The 23262-nt window shown below is 34.8% G+C and overlaps 4 protein-coding genes across 4 annotated transcripts; all 4 read right to left on the bottom strand.

The window, feature by feature from the left end:
* Positions 1 to 3414: 3414 nt before the first annotated feature.
* Positions 3415 to 6927, bottom strand: LOC113659906 (troponin I, fast skeletal muscle-like). The gene is made up of 7 exons (XM_027172977.2): positions 6357 to 6927; positions 5325 to 5356; positions 4696 to 4732; positions 4443 to 4571; positions 3970 to 4059; positions 3707 to 3883; positions 3415 to 3607 (listed from the first exon to the last, which is right to left on the bottom strand). The coding sequence occupies exons 2-7, from the start codon at positions 5330 to 5332 to the stop codon at positions 3518 to 3520; spliced, it is 531 nt and encodes a 176-aa protein (XP_027028778.1). The 5' UTR covers positions 5333 to 5356; positions 6357 to 6927; the 3' UTR covers positions 3415 to 3517.
* Positions 6928 to 7161: 234 nt separating this feature from the next.
* LOC113659907 (troponin I, fast skeletal muscle-like) lies at positions 7162 to 11646 on the bottom strand. The gene is made up of 7 exons (XM_027172978.2): positions 11545 to 11646; positions 10281 to 10317; positions 9747 to 9783; positions 9511 to 9639; positions 7997 to 8086; positions 7719 to 7895; positions 7162 to 7447 (listed from the first exon to the last, which is right to left on the bottom strand). Exons 2-7 carry the CDS (start codon positions 10286 to 10288, stop codon positions 7361 to 7363), a joined length of 528 nt encoding a protein of 175 aa, XP_027028779.1. The 5' UTR covers positions 10289 to 10317; positions 11545 to 11646; the 3' UTR covers positions 7162 to 7360.
* Positions 10281 to 17190, bottom strand: LOC113659925 (troponin I, fast skeletal muscle-like). Its single transcript, XM_027173014.2, has 10 exons — positions 17100 to 17190; positions 15509 to 15541; positions 15312 to 15348; positions 15070 to 15198; positions 14800 to 14889; positions 14525 to 14701; positions 13701 to 14372; positions 13359 to 13473; positions 11545 to 11678; positions 10281 to 10317 (listed from the first exon to the last, which is right to left on the bottom strand). The coding sequence occupies exons 2-7, from the start codon at positions 15514 to 15516 to the stop codon at positions 14286 to 14288; spliced, it is 528 nt and encodes a 175-aa protein (XP_027028815.1). The 5' UTR covers positions 15517 to 15541; positions 17100 to 17190; the 3' UTR covers positions 10281 to 10317; positions 11545 to 11678; positions 13359 to 13473; positions 13701 to 14285.
* Positions 17191 to 17892: 702 nt separating this feature from the next.
* On the bottom strand, positions 17893 to 21295 carry LOC113659924 (troponin I, fast skeletal muscle-like). The gene is made up of 7 exons (XM_027173013.2): positions 21181 to 21295; positions 19782 to 19811; positions 19500 to 19539; positions 19221 to 19349; positions 18811 to 18900; positions 18532 to 18708; positions 17893 to 18224 (listed from the first exon to the last, which is right to left on the bottom strand). Exons 2-7 carry the CDS (start codon positions 19787 to 19789, stop codon positions 18120 to 18122), a joined length of 549 nt encoding a protein of 182 aa, XP_027028814.1. The 5' UTR covers positions 19790 to 19811; positions 21181 to 21295; the 3' UTR covers positions 17893 to 18119.
* Positions 21296 to 23262: the final 1967 nt, after the last annotated feature.

The raw sequence follows: 23262 nt of genomic DNA, 5'->3' as shown, positions 1-23262 counted from the left end.
TACAGCTTATATCTTTAGAAAAACAGCTTGAAACTATTAGGAAGAGAAACCAATAGAGGGGCAAGTCTGGGGCATGTTAGACCCCCCAAGAACATGACCTGAATACATACACCATCTAGTGGTAACATTCAGACAGACAGATCGGTTTTATTAAATGAATTAATTAAACTGTCATAAATATAGCATATATATGCAAAACGTAGCTATATTTAAAAAATTATGAGATACATTCCAGTTCTAATTGGTTAGCAGAATCTCTGTCTGTGATAACCTCCTAAGCACTGAGCACAAGCCAAATACACAAGTAAAAAACTTTTTCCAGAAAGTGAGGCTCAATAATGCCCGAGGCACACCGAGGCCTCTGACAAAAGCTATGATCTCATGCAGTCTGGTAAACAAGGGGTGTGTTGGGGTTTATAGTGTAGGTTAATGCAGGTCATTTCCACACACATCCTGTACAGCCTGCTCTGTCACTGCTGATAGCATCATCATACAAGCTTAAACAGGCGTTAGACGCAAAGTCGAATGATCTCACTTTGGATAACTTTTCAACAATTTGTAAAAAGTCACATTATGTGTTAAAAAGTCAAGTTACCTAGTTTACTTAAAGTATTATAAGGCTCTGTTAAGAATAAATGAGACCTTATAATACTAAGGTCATGACACAGATGTAATATATTAAAAGCTTCATTTTTATTGACATATCATATAAACACACATAAAACTATATATTTAGTGGAGCCAACAGTTGGTTAAATCTTTGGCTCGTGCATCTGCACTGCTAGAAAATTGTGCTGGTGTAAACATGACACAGTGTTACATGCGCTATGTTTAACCAGATGGTGGTAGAATTGACCTGCGCACTGACTCTGTAGGGGATTTATTAGCCCAGAGAGGCCATCCATTAAACACCCAGAGTGGGCACAGCCATTACAGCTAGCTCCAAACTGTTAGGATCAAGTTACTACCTAATTTCTTCAAATATAAAAATTCCCCATATTAGTTACTCCAGGTATTAAACCTGCTTTTCCATATATGTGTTGGAGACTTGAAGTCTGCTGTGTACTCTGTGAGCTGTGCTGTGGTGTGTGCTCTCTGTATTGAGTGGAAGCAGCTGCTTTCAAGTCTGTTTTCTCACACTTTCCGGCATTTAAAAGAATCTGCAGTGGGTCATGACATCATTGCCATAATAACATGTTAGCTTTAACAGCCCCGCTGACTCGGTTTATTATCTTTTTTATTTCTAGAAAAGTATGCAATATGTCACTGTCAAAAAACGTTGGATAATGATAACCTAAATACATATTAAGTCAGGCAATAAGATGATTTCAAACACATTATATTCATTATACTTCAAAATAAAAATGTAAAATTTCAACATGGTATACAGGAAGGGGTAAAAATGCCACCTACTGTAGCTCATATTTTACAACTTAGAGTGTCTCAGTGCATGTCTTGTGCACCTAACATAGCTCAGTATCCTCTTGCATTCAGTGCTTCAGATTCAGGAGATATTCTTAGCAAGTCAACTCATCTTGGTCCCACATTTGAGCTTCTAGAGGAAACTTAAGAACAGCAGACACTAAACAAGTGGGCATGGCAGGGGCTATTAACGTCAGGCAGCCTTCACCATAAATGGAGACACCAGGTGTCTGAGTTCAGTTAGGGGAAACTGACTGGGCTGAAAATATTTGTCTGGAAATGAAAGTCACTTGCTGCAGTGAAAGTTGTTTTGGGTCTTTCTGGATCATTTGCAAAAAATAAAAAATAAAAAATAGCAATAACGCAGTTGTTCGTCAAGGGACTGAAGATTAATTATTTCTACTAGACTAAAAGAGGATTGGAGAAAAGTGACCTATAGTTTAAACGACGTTAATAGGTTTTGGGCTGTTAATAAACTGACACTTGTAAATTGCACATCATATTCCTGATCATGTGGATCATAATGTCATGTTATCGGGTACTCCAGAACAATGCAACAAAACATTGTTTATTTGGTTTAGCTTAATAAGTGAGACTTTAAAATATATATTCTGTAGGAAATTATGAATAAACAGTCACATGGCACATGAGATCATAGGGGCAAGTGCTTGCCTGCTACATCAACTAATCCTGGGCCAATATTCACTTCACCCTGTTATATAATCTTCGATTTAAAAAAAAAGTCAATATGAATTAAATTTACATTTAGAAATCTTTTTTCAATTAACATTTTTAACTTTTTTTCCAGTATGACTGGATTTAGAATTTATGAAAGAACTTGGTGAAATTAGAGAATATTTTTGTTATGCATTTTGGGCATGACAGAAAAAAACAAGAAAATTGTTACAATCTAATTTCATTACAACCTCAAAGTTATTTGATTCCCTTGCATGAGCATGACTTGCCTAGAATAAAACATGCTCTTTCTGTCTCGGTGAGAGAACTGATTCCACAGCCAAATTATTCATTTCACCAGAAGCCTGGAAACACACCACTGTGTGAAATGTCTCTTTGTCATAATTAAATTTGGTCAATGATTTGATGTTTTAGGTTTTAAAATTATAATTATTTAAAATCTTACAAAAAAGTAATGAATTATTAAATTAGACTCAACATCATACAATTACAGAAAGAGTATGAACCTTGTCCCTGAATCACATGTTGAGGTGTGTATTGTGTACTGTTTTGAGGTTGAGTGATCCCTCTCAAACATTCTCACACACACACACACACACACACACACACACACACACACACACACACACACACACACACACACACACACACACACACACACACACACACACACACACACACACACACACACTTTGTCAGGACAGACTTTTCTTTTGGAAAGATTTTGTTGTTGCTGTACCCAACAAATTATACAAAGTATTCTATAACACTCAGAAGTTGTAGACTATAGGATGTATGTATTTCTTCATCATAAATGGTTTGTTCTGGAAGACAGGATTGCAGCCAGTCAGCTAATCAAGAACTCAATGAACAGCAATGTTTGTAACTGAAGCTAGATTTCATTTGTATTCAAACAGGTAGGAGAGATAGAAGTTTATAGAAGTTTAAAGCCTTGTTTTCTGTTTTCTTAGTGTTTTCTTTTCGATTAGTGATTAATTCAGTGTGATAACTAATACTTCAGAATTTAATTTGATTGCTCTTACCTGCAACTCCTTTACCAATACTGTGACTATTATATTGTGGAAATCTACATTTATTATTTTTAACACAATTATGTTTTATTGAAGGTGAGGGGTGGCCTATTCAATAGAGATTCAAAGATGTATGTTATTTTAAACCACATTTATTTGCTTTACGCATGAGCAAACATAAAGGGCACATATATATATTTCAGTACACTCTATACACTTTGTATTTAATATCATACACATGAGGTGTAAAAAAAAAATGTGAAAATTGACCGGTAAACCACCTTTATTGAAACAATAGTGTGTAGGGGATTACAGAACAACTGCCATAGATAATTTAAGCTGAATCAGATAATAATCACTGTTCCCTCTTAAGCCTCGGACTCAAACATCTTCTTCCTGCCGTCCATACCAGCCTTGTCCTCAATGTTCTTACGCCAGTCACCAACTTGTTCTGCAGACTGTAAAAAATAAACCAGAAAATGTCAGAAACAATGCAGAAAGCATTTTAACATGTTAACAAGTTCACATGTTTCTTTAAAGTCTTCTTTTATGCCCACCTCCTCCTTGACCTCCTTCTTCACTTGTTTCAGGTTTGCTCTCAGGTCCAGAGACACCTTGTGTTTGGAGCCGAGCAGAGCCTGAAGCATCTGATCAGCAGACATGCGCACCTTCCTCAAAGCTGGCTTCTTAAACTTGCCCTTCAGGTCCTGAACTTTAATCTTCAAGTCATCAATCTAAAAAAAAGAAGTAATGTTTAAAAACTAGTATTAAAACTTATAGGTATTGTATGTTGCTTACATGTGGTACATTTTGTTCTTACTTCTTTGTTTGTCTTTGCAACCTTCGCCTCCATGTCATACCTCTCCTCATCAACTTTTTCAATGCACTGATGGAGCTTCCTGCACAGGTCCTAAGAGACAAGGAAAAGGTTAAGGATATGAGAATATAGTAATGTAACACATAGATAGGGTTTTCACTTCAACCTGCCAGGGACTGCCAGTGAGCTTCTTATGCCCTGGACCATAACTACTCAGCTATATCTGTGGATTATCACTGGATAAATAAATTCTTTCTGTGACACAACACAAAGAGATTTGTATGGTCCATACTTTCATTGTGTTTACAATAATTATCTGACATGTGCTGCATAGCTGTAGATTTTGATCCAAATAAGCCACATGAGCATATGTAAATGTTATTTTTATGTAGTTATGACATAAAAGAGCAGTTCTTTGGCTTTGTTGTCTTTGACAGATTCAGGTTTATCTTTATTATGCTTGTGATTGCTCTTACCTGCAACTCCTGCACAGAGCTTGGAAGGCCCTGTTGTTGGCATTGCTCATTTAAGTAAGTCTCCTTATCCTCAACAAGCTGCTTGGCCTCAGCCTCCAGCAAGCCAGCAGCAATGGAGAGCAGCAGGCTCTAAAGTACAGAATGAGAAATGTGGATGGTTGAAGAAATTACTTCAGGTTGTTTACTATGGTTATTAAATTGTTTATGATGTTCAGGATGAAGATTTAATTGGTTTCATTTTAATCTGATTTACCTTCAAGTGATACCTGCGGCTGGATGTAAGCTTTTTCCTGTTCAGGAATGAAAATGTAATATTATTTTCATGAATTTCATTATGGGATTATTACATCTAATACATCGCACAGATCTAAGAAATGTGCACAATCTTGACTAAATTAACAAAAATAATTGTGCAAAATGTTATGCCCCATGGATTCTTAATAGAAAGGAAGAGGAAAAGGTACAGACAAAAGTAAAGAAAGGGGGGAAAAAGTACAAAAAAGGAAGTTAAAAAGAAATAAAATCTCAAGTATAAGATTAAGAAAAATGAGAAAACCTCAATTATAAGAAAAAAGTTTTTTCATGGCCATGCTCTCCATTGCGAGACTGTGTGTGTGTGTGTGTGTGTGTGTGTGTGTGTGTGTGTGTGTGTGTGTGTGTGTGTGTGTGTGTGTGTGTGTGTGTGTGTGTGTGTGTGTGTGTGTAGCACACATTAGAAGCAGTTCGAAATGAATAGCATGAAAATATACAGGATGTTGGAGAATATTTCATAACCACATTTTCAAAGGGTTTGCAAACATTTGCACTCATTTATTCAACCTATTCTGTGGCTGGGATTAACTGTGACAAACATAACATGTAAAGTTTAGCTACAGAACTTACTCTGACATCTTGGCAGTTGTTGTGCTCACACCCTGTAAACCAAACATAAAAAATAAACAAGAGTATTTATTACACTGTCAGAGCTTTACACATAATACATCACAGACCTTTACTTTCTCACCCGGTGGTGTTCTCTGGATTTTTTTTTTTTTTTGGGTAGGATCTCCATTATTCCCACCATAAGCATGAATATGTACTTTGTACTCCTAAGGATCGCTAAATTTAGTGGCACAGTGTCAAATAACATCTGTGACATGCAGCCTGCTCATTGCAAAGGTCAACTTAACATTAATAAAAGTTTAAGGTTTAAAATAGCATGATTAGGGTTCAAATTGAAATTTATGATATGAAAAAGAGAATTAAATATAGACAATCAATAGTCAATAATCGTAGAAAATTAAAAAAAAACTTGTTATAGAATTAAATTAAAGATCAATTTTTTAGCTCTAGAGCTTAAGAAATTGTTGTTTCAGTAAAAGTTAAGGGTCTATCACAAAGTAAACAACATTTCAATGTTAATAGTTTACTCTATTAGTGCTATAAGGTTGATTATATTAAACCTGAGCAGATAGAAAGCCAATTTCATAAAACTTTACATTTACATATTTTGGCAGTTACATATGTCAGACATCACACTATGAATAATAAAATGATATAAAAAAAAATGTGTTCAATAATCTGATAAAAGAAAATTATTTTCCACATTAAGTTCAATATGTTCAGTAAGAACTGTAACCAAATAATAACTGAAATACTTCCTTGGGAAACTCTCTTAGTTCCTAATACCAATTAAAGATTGTGGCTTCCTTCACAAATGCAATCAATTTCTCTCTCAAATAACTCTCTCACTCTGAGTTAGCACATGCAAAGCTAGAAGAAAAAAGGAAAGACACTTACCATACGTGCAAAATACTTTTATTTAGATAAATCCTTTACATACCTAGATATTATTCTAACCTCAGACATTTTCAGCAAACATGTAATGGTTGTGATTTTATCCAAATTAGCTGCATTTAGCTAGAAAATGCTCACCTATACACAAGAGCGAGGGCAGAACACACTTGGCAAAAGGACAGGAAAGACTGGTTGAGACCACCAAGAGAAGGAAAAGTTAAATAGGATATATATGGGCTACACTGATGGCTCAGCAGATCCCAAGGGTACTCTTTATGGAAGTGGATTCCACCCCAGGCCAATAGCCCATCGAGTTCCTGAAATACTTCCAGTGCAAACTCGGCAGACCTCATAAATTTCCTTTTCTTGAAGAGGTCTGAGACCTCTCTTAAGTGCGGGGTCCTTCTTAACCTGCAGTTGACACAGTGAAAGCTCAATATGCTCAAAATATATAACACAATAATAGAGTGTATAATATACAATGAAAATGCCTAAAATATTGTCTAACAAAAAGTTAAGTCTCAATTTATTGACCATTTCCAAAATTGTACTAAAAATAAACAGGGTTGCTTACCAGGGCATGTGTCAAAGGTGTTGGCCAAAAGAATTCTTCTCTTAATTCTTTTAAATGACTTATAATATAGTTGGTCAAATAAGCAGTGATGTAGCTTATTAGAGTACATGTTTAAATACATGTATGATTAGAGGGAAAATAAATAGAACAGAAAATAAAACACAAATAATTAAAAAATAAAAAGTCTTCATTGGAATAAACCAAAAATACTGTCATTAAATTAGAGGAGCGAGATTAGGTTGTTGATGTTCTAGTGATATCCAGTGGTCTTGAGAAAGTTAAAAAGTATGCGATATAAATCAATATATAGAATTTTGTTGTGATGATATCATTTGAAAATAAAAGAATACAAAAGAAGCATTATTGGTATAGGTTTTTCATGCCAATTCATTTAATGGTAGTGCTTCTGCAGTAACATACATTTACCCTTCAGAACAAATATACTGCATGAAACAAATGTAATTAGCAGGCATTAGTACTGGAATAAATGATCCAACTACTGCGAAAAGGTGAGACACTACATGCTGTAAAGAGTATTCAGAGCAAGAAAAGAAAAATGTCCAGAAATTTAAGCCTCGCCCTCAAACATCTTCTTTCTGCCATCCATGCCAGCCTTGTCCTCAACGTTCTTACGCCAGTCACCGACATCTACAACCTGTGAAACCAAAAATGCATGTTTTTGGCTGAAGAATACAATAAAATAATGATAATAAAAATACATTCTTCTGTGCTTTTAAATGATTTTATTAAGTCCAACTCACTTACAAAAACAGAGATAGCTTTGTTGTTTTTAAATCACAGGTTAAGTCACTAATCTATATTATAAATATAGCCCACTTCTTCTTTAAAATGATATAGAAGCAAAGAGAGATAAAAACTAATGTTTTAGTTTTTAATGCTAAGTTAGTATAATATATAGCACCCACCTCCTCCTTGACTTCCTTCTTCACTTGTTTAAGGTTTGCTCTCAGGTCCAGAGATACCTTGTGTTTGGAGCCGAGCAGAGCCTGAAGCATCTGATCAGCAGACATGCGCACCTTCCTCAAAGCTGGCTTCTTAAACTTGCCCTTCAGGTCAATCACCTTAATCTTAAGATCCTCAATCTGTATACACATATGCAAATCAATTCACGGTCAAAAGTTATTTAAACACCAATACAGTCAAAATTATCAAAACGCTCAGGAAAATTACATCAGTATTTTACCTCTTTGTCTCCCTTCTGTACTTTGGAATCCAAGTCATATCTCTCCTCATCAACCTTGTCGATGGTTTGGTGCAGCTTCTTGCACAGCTCCTAATGACAAGGTGAATTAGAAAATAACACAAAGTGTATATATTCTGTGTTTCTTCCAGAATGTTAGACTTTCGGGAGTAAGAAGTTTTGGTAAAAAATATTGTTCATTAAAAATTTCATTCAGCTATAAATTATAGCTAGTTACACTCATTTCCCAGCATACAGCAATGAGTATAAAAATATGTATTTGTTGACTGGGGCTATTAGGTAACACTTTCTTTTACATTTAAGCATCCATGCATAAACCTTGTCTTGATCCCACGGCTGTTATGATCTCATGACACGCAGGTTAAGCATGGACAGCTTTAGTAAGCTTTAGTAAGTAACGAGAGACCGGACCTTAACTCTGAGCCTAAATAAAAGACTTCTTTTTCTTCTTTTAATTTTCATTCATTGATAATGACACATTTTTGACAGAAGGACAAAGATAAGAGGGAATCAATGAAATCACTTCAGCTCAGTTGTTGGAAAGTCTCAAATAAAACCTAAATTCTTATTATTACTCATCTTAGAGCAAATTACTGGATCATAATAAATATTAGAATTCATATATAACAAAATAATATAATACAAAATAAATAAATACAATAAAAAAAGATTAAAGAATGTAAATGTCAATTAAATCAAGCTGAATCGAATGGCTTTGGTCTTGGTAATATGACTGTGAGATTGATATTATAGCCTATATATTAATAGTATAAACCTCAGACATCCAAACCATATAATACAATTTAAATTTAAATGATTTTAATTTTTAATTTTTAAAATTTAATATTTTTTTATGACACTACTTAATCTGTTATCATATAATTCAATTTTGACCATAAAATGTGACAAACTTATTTGAGTCTGGAGTAAGCATACAATCAATTAATGAATGCAATGATGGAGAGAAGGATTCTTTTAAGTATCAAGGTTATGGGCAAATCACCTTTCTAGCCTATTTACACATTAGTATAAAAATGTAATTTTTTCCACACAAGTTGTATTTTTTATAATAATAATATCAGTAATCACTAATTTTTTTATTGAAATTAATCACTTGATTTATTGTAATTGTTGCCTTTTAAATGGATGCATCAATCCAAATAGTTCAATAGTTCACTTCTACTATATAACAACAACACTTAGAACTTCACTGTCATGTCTTCTAGTTAGTTATTAGGGTTTGTGTGTGTGTGTGTGTGTGTGTGTGTGTGTGTGTGTGTGTGTGTGTGTGTGTGTGTGTGTGTGTGTGTGTGTGTGTGTGTGTGTGTGTGTGTGTGTGTGTGTGTGTTTTAAGTAGTTTTTCATAATAAAACTAAATACATTTGGTAGTTCTTGGTACTTCATTGTGTTACATGAATCAGGAAGTTGTTTGAGTGTCACTATAAGCATCATTAGTTTGAATGTGTGAGTTGAGTGTAATATTGAATGTGGCATACCTGCAGCTCTTGCACTGAGTGTGGCAAGGTGAGCTCAGGGCAGTTCTGTGCCATGTAGGTCTCCTTGTCAATCTTAGACTGTTTGGCTTCTTTCTCCAGCAAACCCTTAGCTATCGAAAGCATCAAACTCTGTAAAGAAAAACATGCAGTTTGATGATATGTACATTGTAGTCACTGTTGTTATTTTTGATCAGAATGTAATTTTTTTTAATAAAAGAAAGGACAATTGTTTTTACCTTGAGATTGTGCCTGCGGCTTGAAGTCATCTTTTTTCTAAATGAGAAAAATATTGGAAACAGTATCCAGAATATTAGCAACCATTACATATACTAACGTATGCTGATACAAGAGAGTTTACCAGCTGTGTTTTTTTGTTGTTGGTGTTGTTGTTATTTTTTGGGGGTTTTTTCCCCATGTTCATAGAGGTTTAGGGTTTTACAGAATCTGTAAAAGATCTGAAAGATAAACCTGTAGGGTGCTAAATAGAGCACAGAAAAATGTAGAATATATAATTACAAAAGAAAACTAAACATCCATTCTTCCACTCATTGGAGGGGACACCGGAATGGGGTGCCAAGCCATCACAGGGCACAATCACACCATTCACACACTATGGACTATTTAGATATGCTAATCAATCAAAATACACAGAGGAAACCCAGGGAGAACATGCATACTTTGTGAATGCAGGGCAAAGGCAAGAATCAAACCCCAAATTAAAGCCACCGTGCCCCCAGACCAAGAGCCCATTTGGAAATCTAAATACGTACTCAGACATCTTGACGGCTTCTTTTTAATTTCCCAGCCCTGAAAATATACATACAGAAAAAGCATTTTAGATATTTCATATTTTATAATAATTAACAGTGTATTTATTTGAATTTTAATATCCTTAAATCCTCAAGTGGAGTTCTACACATTGGCGATTACTGTTAACCATGTTTCTTTTAGTTGCTCTGAATGTTATGACTTGCCCAGGAAACCCAACAGATGTTACACACATAAGACTTAACACAACATTAATACTATCAGAAGTAGGTGTGCTCAAGTATATAAAATACTCTTGATGCATATTAATTACACCCACAAGCATGCTAAGGCTTCCTGGAAGCTTGTTGAATATGTTTCATCCTTTGATATCTAATGTCCAACCTCAGCTTCTGGAAAAGTCTCTACAGATAGCTTTAACAGGAGCCCCTGACCCCACCAACTCCCTCTATCATCATCAGTATGCTAATATTAATCAGGGCAGAGCTTATCATATTCCCCCAACATTTTCTGGACCTTTCATTTTGACAGATACCTGTATGTCTATACACCGAGTCACAGTTTTAAATCTACTAAACCAGCTGAGTCAGGGCTATGAACAAAGCTCTACAATTTCTTCAGCAGTTTCTTCTTCAAGATACAGTGAGAAATCTGCACCCTGAGTGCAAAATACAGTATTGAACATTTCCCATTTCTATGAAAGCTACTGCATTCCAGGTCTTTATCACTACCAGGCATTCCTGTCAGGAACATACAAGCATCTCTGAACAAATATGACACAAAAAGGTTTAATAAGGTTTAAATTATTACCATTATGCAATCTGTCACTTAAAAAATATAGCAATATTGTGAAAAAGGTAAACTAGGCAACCAAATAAGAACGCCTTATACAGTACTGTAAATAACAGCGATGCAAATCTAACATACAATTTATCATGGTAACTCTTAGATCTTCAAACCCAAATTTAAGCAGTGCAGATTTTTTTCCTGTGGCTAAACAAACATCCAAATATTAAGCTTTAAAAACATTTGTTCTTCTGTGTACATTATGTATACATATACAAAACATTATGATTCCCAAAGGTTAAAACAAGGATATACCACAAAAAAAACTTTTGGTATGTCTCATCTCATCATTAATTGCCAAACAATCCATCAGCAAGAGCTAAGAACGAACCAGAAGCCAAGCAGACTTTTTATAGCAAAGGAAGATTATAAAGTACAAAGAGCAATCAGAGGAAAGTGTGTAGTGCACCTTACACTCACCTATATGAAAAGTTGTGACAGTGGTGCTGGCTTGATGGAGGAATGGTTCAGGGAAATGAGCCACTGGCACCCCAATTACTGGTTGCTAACAGTATATAAGGCTGGCATGGACCTCTTAACAAATACCTCCCACCCTGTTTATGGTAATAAGAGCAAAGCCATTAGTGTGCCAGTGCCCAGAAATACACACTGCATCCAATCTCAGCTAATCACTTTGCTTAAATATAGCCAGGCAAGATCAAATATGTATGGGAATGACGGTGACATTATTTAGTACAAAGTGAATAGATTCCACCAAGCATGGTATAAAATCCTATGAAATGTTGTTAATTATGAGCTGAATATTGATTTTTTTATTTATTTATTTATTTATTTATTTTTTTTGACAGATCAAAAATTGTTAGTAGTGGTTTCCAATGTACCTCCTTTCAACTTTTGCACTCAGTTTATTTCACAGGAAGGTTCGAATTAATTCAATAAGGTTTTGATTGTATTTCTGTATTTTCTTTCTTTTTTAAGTATCTCATAGCAATTTTCATTGAATTTCTCTCTTGAACCCTGTTTAACAGTGCCTGCAATCCACCACTGCCCTCAAGAGCCTCTGTCAGGAATTTGTTCATATGAAAGATGGCAGGAAATCAGAGTCAGAAAATCTTTCATCTTAATGAATTGCTTAAGTCAATAGTATCAAAAATGTATTATAGTAAGAAAGAAAACTTCTAAAATAACGTTTAAGATATTTTTTCTAAGCCTAATCTTAGCATATAAAAAATAGCCATACATGCATAAATATTGTATAATACAAGTAAAAGTATGTGCTAAAGACAGGACAAAAATGCAGGCTGAAATATATGACTGTCATAGAGGGAAATGGTTCATTGGTTACTGTTTCGAGATTTCTAAAGTTGTTCTACTTGGCACCTGTTTAAACAAAACTCTGACCAGGGTTCTACTTCAGACATTAAATAACTTCCTAAAGAGGCAAAGGAAAGGAAGATTGAATGTGCTCATAGACAATAAACCTAAAGTAAGGTCACTCTAGAGATGGGAGAAGACTAGAAACCTCAGCCATGTGGGAACATTTAGCAGAAACCCTACAATTAAAAGTGTTCTTCAAACTTCAACAGTTTCTATGTTAAAGACTAACAAATACAGCTCTTTTGGGAGGCTAATATTTCTTATTTATCCAATGGACCCCTAATGGAGCCATCATCTCTGGCCTCTTTCCACATCTCTGGAAAAAGGTTTATTGGCTTTAAAATATTTTTGAATATCCAGTTTAACAAGGCTTGCATTTATATTGTAGTCTATCCTTTGTAGATTGTAGTCTATCCTTTGAATGAAAAAGTTTAAATACTGCCCTCAAATGGTCACTCTAAAGTAATGCACCATCTAGCCATAAATCAGAACCACACTAAAATCCTGGACAGTGATTGGCTGGCACCTGTAGCCACAAGCACAGAAAAAGGAGCGTGAGCGCACAGTAAGGATGGAGCAGGTAGATGCACGAAGCAGAGCTACCAGGTTTATCTGTGGATTATAAACACAGTTTTGTTTTTGTTCGTTTTCTAAAAGATGCGACGACGTTCTTTATGTATTCTAAATGAAGGAAATATTTGGAGTGTACTATTTTATCTAGTAATTGCCTTAATACATGCCTTAATACAAGTCTTTAATTTCTAATTAACTGTTAATGAATTTTCACTAACCTGAAATAAGCATAAGACTTATAAGAAAAAGGGGGAAAGGGAAAGCCAATGACTGTATACAGACTCTATAATAACAAGACTGTGGGTAAACTTAGAAAGTCGCACCTGTAGTTCCAGACGTGACCAATAGATGTCAGTGTTTCTCTGCGTTGCTTTTACGAGTTCTGACCAGGAGTTATTCACGTCTTCACCTGCTGTCTTCGTTAGGGCCTCTGCAGCACTATTAAATTAAAAAGCAGTCACAAGTATCCGTTACAATTAGTTGTTCCAGTTATATTTAGTGGTTAGTTTTGTGGGTTCAAATTAAGTTGCCAGCAAGATGATTGAGTTGCCTTGGCATGTGTACGATTAAAAACTTCAGTGTCAACAGAGACATTAACAAGACATTTGGCACACCAGGTAGAGAGGAAAGAGATGTGTTGCATGACAGATTGAAAGTCAACTTACCAGACATCTCTGAAATGCTCGTTAAGCCTTGATTAACTGATAAATCCTCTCGAGCCATCCCTGCAGATGTGCATGAAGAAATGAACCATTTTTCTTTTGAGAGGTTTAAATGTCTTTTTCTCACCCATTCTGATCCACCCGATTTAACTCATTAACTAATTATCAAGACTTTTAAGAGTTTATTCAGGTGTGTTAGAACAGGTAAAAAAAACAAAACATTCTTGTGCTTCTCATGCCTGGATTTAGGGACCCTGAAACCTTTGAACGATGTCTACTTTGTCAAATCCCTGACATTTGTATTTTGTCCATAAAACATCAGAAACACTCTGAAACCAAGTGCACAGATTCAGACAAACTACAAGAATCGTTAAAATACTTCCGATATTTATTTATCACTTGTAGCATGTTTGTACAGTACTTACTATTCAGCAGACAGGAACTAAACAGGTGACTTTCTGGTTTGAAATATATTATCCTTAGATCATATACAAAAGAATGATGGCCTATTATGTGGCAATATTTAATAAAGGTACACTGCCTGCTTTTCTAGTCAAAAACAATCAACTGCATTGTGCTATGAGGTAATTAGGAGGTCTCGAACATCTTCTTCCTGCCATCCATACCAGCCTTGTCCTCAATGTTCTTACGCCAGTCACCAACTTGCTCTGCAGACTGTAAAATATATACGAAATAAACAACTTGACACCAAGTCATTAAATGTTTCAGTGTCTTACAAAGTCAAGAGACCATAAATTGAATATCCAAGCAATGACATCACCATTAATGGTCATCACATGTTGCTTTGAAGTCTAATTTATACCCACCTCTTCTTTGACCTCCTTCTTCACTTGTTTCAGGTTGGCTCTCAGATCCAGGTTCACCTTGTGTTTGGAGCCGAGCAGAGCCTGAAGCATAGAGTCTGCAGACATGCGCACCTTCTTCAGCGCTGGCTTCTTGAACTTTCCTTGCAAATCTTGAACTTTAATTTTCAGGTCATCTATCTGTTCCATGCAAACAGATCAAAAGCGATACAGTATTTCATGCACTGCCGATGATAAAATGCTACAATTCTTTTTTTTCTGTAACAGAGCATCCATACCTCTTTGTTAGACTTGGACACTTTGCTTTCCAGGTCATATCGCTCCTCATCTATTTTGTCGATCCTTGTGTGGAGCTTCTTGCACAGCTCCTGCATTCCATTATTATGAAAATTTGTTTGTTAGCAAGGTGCAAATCATTAGTATGCCTTTAACCATTCAAATGCACACCTACCATATGTTAAATACACAACTAATGTTTGCTAGGTTTATCTTCTATTTGAGTCATAATGAAAACACTTATATAAATATAGATTAGCATGTGAATCCACCTGAAGGTCAGCAAGAGATCCTGAGAGTTCCAAAGGTGGACAAGTCTCATCCATATAAGTGTTCCTTGTCTCTTCTGCTGCAACTGCTTCAGCTTCTAGAAGACCTTTAGCAATGGAAAGCATCAAGCTCTGGAGAACACAAGTAAAAGTTTAGATTTAATTTGGCAAACAATACATGGGCATAGTAATAATAAGATGCAATGAGGGTATTGTCAGCAATGGCAATAGTAATACTCATCAACCTTCAGTTGATGCTTCCGACTCGAGGACATCTTTTTTCTTTTCAGTGGGAAAAAATATAGAAGAGGGAAAAAAAAGAGAAAACAAGGTATTATATGCAAAAATAGGTAAAATATGCAGTGTAATGAAAAGAGTATTTAAGAGATAAAACAACAAATTAAACACTATCACTTTCAGTAATTTAGATTAGAACTCTTACTCTGACATCTTGCCTTCTTGTTTTATTCAGGTCCTGTGGTTAAAAAGTTGCATTTGTTAGAACTCAGGGAATAAAATATTCATTCTCTGTTTTAAATGTGAGGGTAAATGAACACTCCCAGCTTAATTCATATCGCTGAGAAATTCTGTTTCAGGAGAATATTTACAGGCAAATTGCAAGCTTTTTGGGAAATATAAACTAAGACATTCCTAGATGACATTGTGAGTTAACAAAAAAATCCATGAGCAGATATGATTAAACTTGTATATAATTTTTCTTATTTCTTATTCAGCCAATTGACACTATTCATTCTTTACAGGCTTAAAAGCATTTGTTCACAGAGTCATCTAGACAATAATATCAGCCATGCATGGAACTCAGATGCTCGATGTCTGGGTCTGCTGATCTAGACGGTGTTGATATTCTTTGGAAACTAATACATGATAGACTTCAAGAGCAGAGTCCTTCAATAGAGACAGAATGAAAATCCCTTCTAATTTAAGTAAAGGCTAGTAAGTGTTAGAGGCCAGCTGTTCACTACATATCCCTCTTATGGTGATATGCTTATCTTCAAGGACACATTTATAACCTCACTTCTTGGTATGTGATATCGAGCCTGACATTTGAAATTCTGTGTATTCAAATGATAACGAGTGACTAACATGAAGAAATCTTAACCGGATCAAATATGGCATGAATAATATATATTAGCTTTTACCTGAATTTGCATAATTAAGGAAAACATCTGTCTGAAATCATTTGGATTTATGATGATAATGACAGCATTGCTGGGCTCCAGATACATCCTTCCCATTTTACACTTACATCAGACTGCTATAAATGTCAACCTCTTAATTATGTCATGGAACAAATATGATGAAAGATATGCATTTATGTATTATTTTACAGGTTGACATATGCAATGATAACTGATAGTCACAGCACACGTACCATACAAGAACATTGCCTACTGAACCCTGTGCACAGGTATAAGGTTTCAGAATATTATATAAACTCATAAATCTTCTAGCACTACATCTAAAAAACATAAATCTAAAATTTAAATGCACTGTGACTGTTAAGTATCTCATAAAATAATTCTAACCACAAATCTTTTCATTTGAACATAAAGACAAATTTTATATAGATAAATAAGAATAAATCTATTGTAATTAAACTTTAAATACTTTCCAAAAATCACTAATTTTCAGCTCATTTACACAGAGCTGAAATATCAGTGTTTAATTTACAACAAAATTTTGCAAACAAACTCTAAATCTCAGCAATAATAAAGCATGGATATCTTTATTATTGCATTAACCACTCTATAGTTACCACATCACCAAATATTGTTGAAAAAAAAAAGAACCATTGTATTTTATGTCAAAACTCATTTGACATAAAATATAATTCTTTTCTTCTGTTATTGCAGATCAAATTAAAATCTACAATTGCTTTCAAGAAAATCCTGGAAGATTGAATTTATCATAAGGTTCCAAAGGGAAAGAAATACTGTCCAAAATCATAAAATCCATCTGCTGCTAAAGAGAAGACAAGCTGGATTCAGGATAGACAGATGAGAGGTTTTCACCTAAGAGAAGAAGGCGGTAAGTATGATCCAGAGAGACTGCCACGAGCTACTGAAACACCACGGGGGTTTTAATGACATTGTATGATGGCTCAGCAGAACACTGCATTTCTCTTTATGGAATTGGTGTGCCACTCAGACCAACAGATCAGCATGCATCTGAAACTCTAGCCTTAACCCCTCCCTTCAACCTTAATATAAATATCTCTTCCTTTAAGACGTTTTTCTTATTTTATGACTTGTTATATATCTTGTTAATGTCCTGCTGTGTGCTGAGATTTATGGTCATAGAAACTGAACGACTGCTCATATAATTGTTTCCCGGATTCGTAAAAGAAAGAGGACAATGTTGGAAAGCATTCACAGCATTATTAGCTATTCTCTTGTTATAGAGTTAGTTTTAACCTTAATCTATTTCTGAACAAGATATAAACTTTATTAACAGTTATTTGCTCTGTGTTGTTTAGAAGATATTAGAGATATCTTCTGCTGAAGGACGAAGATCTATGAGCAGGATGGACAGCACACTCTAGTGTATGTTAGTATATAAATGCATTTTGTCCCATGTATTACTTACCTCTAAAGTAAAGCCATCTGGTCTAGATCTGAATGTGAGAAAAAATACTTTTAAACAAATATCTTCTATTCAGTAAGCAATATTTGTCTTTTCAAATACATATTTTAAGTAACAGACATGCTTAGTGAGAAATTACTTACATTTCTTCCTAAAGAAAGTATTGACAAGAAAGCAGAATTTAATCATTCTTCATTCAAATAAATCAGAAGTGACAATTTATCAACTTTTGAAATTTATTTGGTAAACGTGTTCACAAGCATTTACAATGATATTGTTGTGAAAGCACAAAACAGGTTAAAGATGGAAAGAGACACTTGCTTAAAAATCACTCATGAGATAGGTAACCTGTGAGCAGTGTATATATTATGGAGTCTGTAGTGTCATTACTACAAGTAATACAAGTTTGAGCTGGTCTCTAGTTATGTCACTGAGACACAAATGTTTGGTCAGTTGTTTGACGACTCAGTCTCAAACATCTTTTTCCTTCCACCCATGCCAGCCTTATCCTCAACGCTCTTACGCCAGTCACCAACATCACGCAGTTCCTTATCCTGTGAAATTAAGGAGAAAAGTGAATAGGTGATTGTATCATTTATAACTACTGGTGCATCAAAGTCATTTTCAAGATGTTCAGGCTGTTAAGTTGAAGCCAATTTGTTTTTTTTAGGCAGGTTTTGTTAAACATGAGACATTTGCTTTTAATGAAGCACATTTCTCTGTGTGGTGATCAGCATCAATACACACATGGATGATTCTTCAGAATGAACCCTTATAATTGAAATCAATGCATGTCTGGAACAGCTAGAAATAATAAATACATGAACTGCACATGATTGAATAGCATAATCGAAGCCCCACCTCCTCCTTGACTTCCTTCTTCACTTGTTTCAGGTTGGCCCTCAGGTCCAGGTTCACCTTGTGTTTGGAGCCGAGCAGAGCCTGAAGCATGGCATCGGCTGACATCCGCACTTTCTTCAGAGGAGGTTTCTTGAACTTGCCCTTGAGGTCTACAACCTTTATGTTCAAATCTATAACCTATTGACCGACAGAAACAATCAGTGTGCATGAGATTGATTATGCCGAAGGAGCATTAAAATAATTGCTAATTGATTTAAGAAAAAAAATGAGAAAACTTACTTCATCCACAACCATTTTAGCTTTGCGTTCCAGGTTGTACCGTTCTTCATCAATTAAAATAATATTTTCATGTAGTTTACTGCACAGTTCCTGAGGCATGTGGTATATAAAGTTGAATTAAAGCACAGTCATATTTTAATATTTATTAATCTGAATTGACAATCATTTAATCTGGACAGAAGCAGACTCCAAACACAATAATACAGAATGTTAAATGGGACATTACAGTCCTTGACAGAACCTTGGCAACTTGTATTAATTAAAACTAAAGTGTGAAATAAAGTAAATAAAAGGAACCTTTGTGTAAATTTTTTTTATTTATTTTTTTATTTAACGAAGAATCTATATATCTATATTAATTGAATAACAAAGTTGTTCATAACTAGTGGAAAAGATGGTATGAGATTTACCTTTAAGTCCTCTTTGCTGCTGGGTAAACAAAGAGGAGGACAATGCTCTTCCATGTACTTCTTCCTCTCTTGCACTTTCTCTACAGCTTCAGCTTCTAACAAGTCTTTTGCAACCTGAAGCATTGAGCTCTGAAGACAGAAGTTATAAGACACACAATCAATCTAAGGATATGTTCTTGCTTCATTTGCCCATGCTCAAGAGTTTTATGTAACTGTATTACTGTATATGTGCTACATCAATAGTGGAAAAATTGTTCCAATCTAAACAATGATATGTACCTTCAGGCTGTGTTTCCGACTCATGGACATTTTTTTTTTACTAGAACAAAAACAGAGATGTGTGATTTTTTTTTTCTTTATTTCTATAATTACACAATGACACTAATTTATACCAAAAAGTATGAGTAAAATATTAGGTATAACTTTCATTTTTCTTGTCCTTAATTCACTACAATTAACGTATATTGCACATGCATATTTCTCATGAGATCAGGTTCTCTTAATGCTAAGTTCTTTAGCACTGCTTCTTAACTAAGAGAGTGACTCAAAAACATTACTCACTCAGTCATGTTGGCTGCTTGTCTTTGTTCCCTATTGACAGCAATACAAAGAATAAGCACATACATTGTATGCGTATAGAGTATTCTTGTAAGGACAATGGTGTGTTAGACATATTGGTATAATTAATGTTCTGCAGAATCTAATTATTAAGAAAATATCAACAGTTAAGTAATGAATTTGGCCTTAACTTTTTTTTGGAAGTAAAATGTCAGTGGTCTTTTAGAAACTGATTTTGCTTTGTGACCTTTAAAGAGAAACTTTTGAAAGCTTGACCACTGAGAAAATCTGAACTGGAACTTGGAAAGCATACTTTACAGAGCAGAGCAAGTTCAAGTTCATGTTCAAGTTCATCCAAGTCAGCTACCAATAGTTGTGTTTTTAAAGTGTCACAGGCACATGAGCGGAACCATGATTCTATATCTGAGATGTGAGCAGGCTCTGCGGCCTCAAATCCCTCCTTGACTGATATTTTCTTATTGAGGTCTCTGCAATGTGACACCACAACTGTTGTATGTGCCCAAGAGACAGACCCGGCCTTATGGAACATCTTTGAGATGTCCAAGACATTAGAGTAGAGGTCAGAAATAACTCAGTGTCCTTTATTCCTTCACAACTGACTCCATTCTTAGCCTTTATTTATCTGGTGTGGAGCAACTGAGTAGGCTGACTGTCTAACCGATGACTGATTATCGGCTTTAGTCTGTTCAGATGGTCATCATGCTCCTTAACTACATGCTTAGAAGGCTGATAGAAAAGACAGTTGTCGGGGCATGTAAAACCTGTCCTTTTTTAGACAGAGGGGCAAATTTTAGAGGCTAGAGAACATAATTCTTCTGTTGAAGTGGTGTATACAGTAGATTAGGTGATGGATTGCATATATTTTTTAAACATTTAAACTCATACTCATACTATCTTAGCATTAGAGGCAAACTACTTTTTTTTGGACAGACACTTTTGTAAACTGGCTATTACACATGTTAGAATGTGGGTGTTGACAAGAAGTAAAAGTTTGCAGTATCATTTTCATAATTTATTGCCAAAGGAGGTGTAGACTTTCAAAGTGCCACATCATCACTTCGTATATTAAGCACGCATCTTGGCTCTCTCTGTCCACTCTTCACTAAAACACACAAAACATGTTCACCAAGCTCAATGCATTTTAACTGTAATTTCATTCTGTATATTTGAAAATAAATTAAGCATTACCCAAGTTATGCTTAAGATTTATGTTAACGTTCATTTGCAGTAAAGATGCACAAATATACTAGCAGCAAAAACAACAATGATGTAGAAGTGATGTAAGAACGATGCAAGACTGCACAAAAATGGAAGGGATGAAAGCACAGCAAAATAAATAAATCAAAGAATAAGAAGAAATAAGATACAAGATATCATTTACCTTACAGACAGATGAGAACACAGAGGGTCGTAAAGTGCTACTGTCTAGAGAAGACACAGGCAGCTGACAGGCAAAGAAGTTATATATTGCATTCTCTGATCGCTCTGTAAATCCTGCCTTTCTCTTTATGGAAATGGATTACAACCAAACCAATGGGCTGACAAGGTCATGAAATACAGTACTTATGGCTTCTTTCCCTGCTTCTTAAATATAAATAACACATCTTTCAAGATTATTATTGTATTTATTAGTAATTTTCTCAAGCACATCCACCCTAAATGTAGCCTTGGAGATCATCGAGATCATCACCATCATCGCAGTGAGCATACTCTAAACTTACATGAGTACTCCAAATAATTTTGATATTTCAATTGTTTCGAATAACACCATTGACCATGCTATTGTAGTTGATGGGCTAGAAATTGTTGTTGGCATTAAGGGAACAGCCCTCTCCTGGCTCAGGTCTTATTTGACTGATCATTATCAGTACAAAGATCAAGATGGTGACTTCTCTAAGCATGCTAAGGTTATGTTCAGTGTTCCACAAAGTTCTGTTTTCGACTCACTGCTCTTCTCCTTATATATTCTACCCCTTGGTGCAATTATAAATGTAAACATCCTATCAGCTTCCACCATTATGCTGATGACACACAGCTATATGCTTCAGCTAAGTCAGATGACAGACACCAGCTTGTTATGACTGAACCTATTAACTTAACTTCCTTCTGCTTAACTTTGACAAGACAAAAGTGCTCATACTAGGAGTACATTGAGCCAGAAGTAAGCTTTCTTATTACAGAGTAACCCAGGATTGTCTTCCTGTTTCATTGCTCAGCAGTAGAAAAAACATGAAGTGATTATTGACTCCGGTCTATCATTTAAAACTCACGTAAATACTTCTTTCTTCTCAGAAATATTGCGAAGACAAGAAATATGATTTGTTACCCCTAGGTTGTATTATAGTAATGCTTTACTGTCTGCATGTTCAAGAAGGAGCATACTGTAAATAAGCTCCAGTTAGTCCAGAACGCAGCATCTGAGGATATGAACACATCATGCCAATCTTTTCCACACTGCATTGGCAGTCAAATTTCCCAATGATAATAAAATACTATTAATTCAATTCAATTCAAGTTTATTTGTATAGCACTTTTTACAATTGACCGTCTCAAAGCAGCTTTACAGAACATAAACATAAAACAAAAGGTTAATATTAAGAATAATATAAAAATTAATAGAATGCAAAATTACTATCTTCTAAAGCACTGAATGGTCTTGTGCCACAGTACCTGAGTGATCTTCTGTTTTTTATGATCTGTCATGCCTACTTTGATCAAAATGTGCAGGCTACTAGGTAGTGCCTCAAGTACAAAAGGCTGGGGGGGGGGGGGGCAGAGCTTTTTCTTAGTCTGACAATTAAGAAACAACCATTAGATTAGTCTAATTTTATGAATTAGTTTAATTTTTTTTATGAATAGTTTTTCTTAGTTCTCTTGGCTGCATAATTACATTTGACTACCAACTGTTGTAGAAAGGACATTATTTACAGTTACATTATTACTGTCCAGTGTCAGCCAAATGAGGAGGGGTTCCTATCTGAGCCTGGATTCTATCAAGGTTTCTTCTTCATACATCATCTCAGGGAGTTTTTCCTTGCACCTTTCTCCTCAGGCTTGCTTATTGGAGATAAAAGTTAACAAAAATTGCGGCTTAATTAAACATTTAATTTGAATACATTTTTATTTCATGTTTCTATATTTCTGTAAAGCTGCACTGTTAAAAGCTCTATACAAATAAATTGAATAAATGAATAACATTACAATCATTATAGATTATTATATTAAGTAATATTTAATATATACACAGTATATACAGTGTATGTATATATATATATATAGTTATATATATATAGTTGTAGATATTAATACATTTATTATAGATACTGTAATAGTGATTACACCTCTAATACTCTATTATTATAGATACTGTAATTAGAATGATGCTGCTTTTAAAGATATTTTAGCATTTAAAGACATTTCTTGTTCAGTTTTTAAAAACTTAAAAATAGTTTTGATTAATTGG

The sequence above is a fragment of the Tachysurus fulvidraco genome, chromosome 10 (assembly GCF_022655615.1).
Source record: "Tachysurus fulvidraco isolate hzauxx_2018 chromosome 10, HZAU_PFXX_2.0, whole genome shotgun sequence".
Taxonomy (NCBI): Eukaryota; Metazoa; Chordata; class Actinopteri; order Siluriformes; family Bagridae; genus Tachysurus; species Tachysurus fulvidraco.
Note: the sequence above shows the minus strand (reverse complement) of the source record. Positions and strands in the feature narration are given on the sequence as shown.

Coding starts and splice junctions, on each gene's coding strand:
- LOC113659906 (XM_027172977.2), bottom strand. Junction 4,572..4,695: donor GCCGCAGGTATCACTTGAAG/GTAAATCAGATT, acceptor TCTGTACTTTAG/AGCCTGCTGCTCTCCATTGC. Junction 3,608..3,706: donor AGAAGGAGGTCAAGGAGGAG/GTGGGCATAAAA, acceptor TATTTTTTACAG/TCTGCAGAACAAGTTGGTGA.
- LOC113659907 (XM_027172978.2), bottom strand. Junction 7,896..7,996: donor TACAGAAGGGAGACAAAGAG/GTAAAATACTGA, acceptor ATGTGTATACAG/ATTGAGGATCTTAAGATTAA. Junction 7,448..7,718: donor AGAAGGAAGTCAAGGAGGAG/GTGGGTGCTATA, acceptor TTGGTTTCACAG/GTTGTAGATGTCGGTGACTG.
- LOC113659925 (XM_027173014.2), bottom strand. Junction 14,890..15,069: donor GATCTCTTGCTGACCTTCAG/GTGGATTCACAT, acceptor AATGGAATGCAG/GAGCTGTGCAAGAAGCTCCA. Junction 14,702..14,799: donor TGTCCAAGTCTAACAAAGAG/GTATGGATGCTC, acceptor TGCATGGAACAG/ATAGATGACCTGAAAATTAA.
- LOC113659924 (XM_027173013.2), bottom strand. Junction 18,901..19,220: donor GCAGCAAAGAGGACTTAAAG/GTAAATCTCATA, acceptor CACATGCCTCAG/GAACTGTGCAGTAAACTACA. Junction 18,709..18,810: donor CTAAAATGGTTGTGGATGAA/GTAAGTTTTCTC, acceptor GTCGGTCAATAG/GTTATAGATTTGAACATAAA.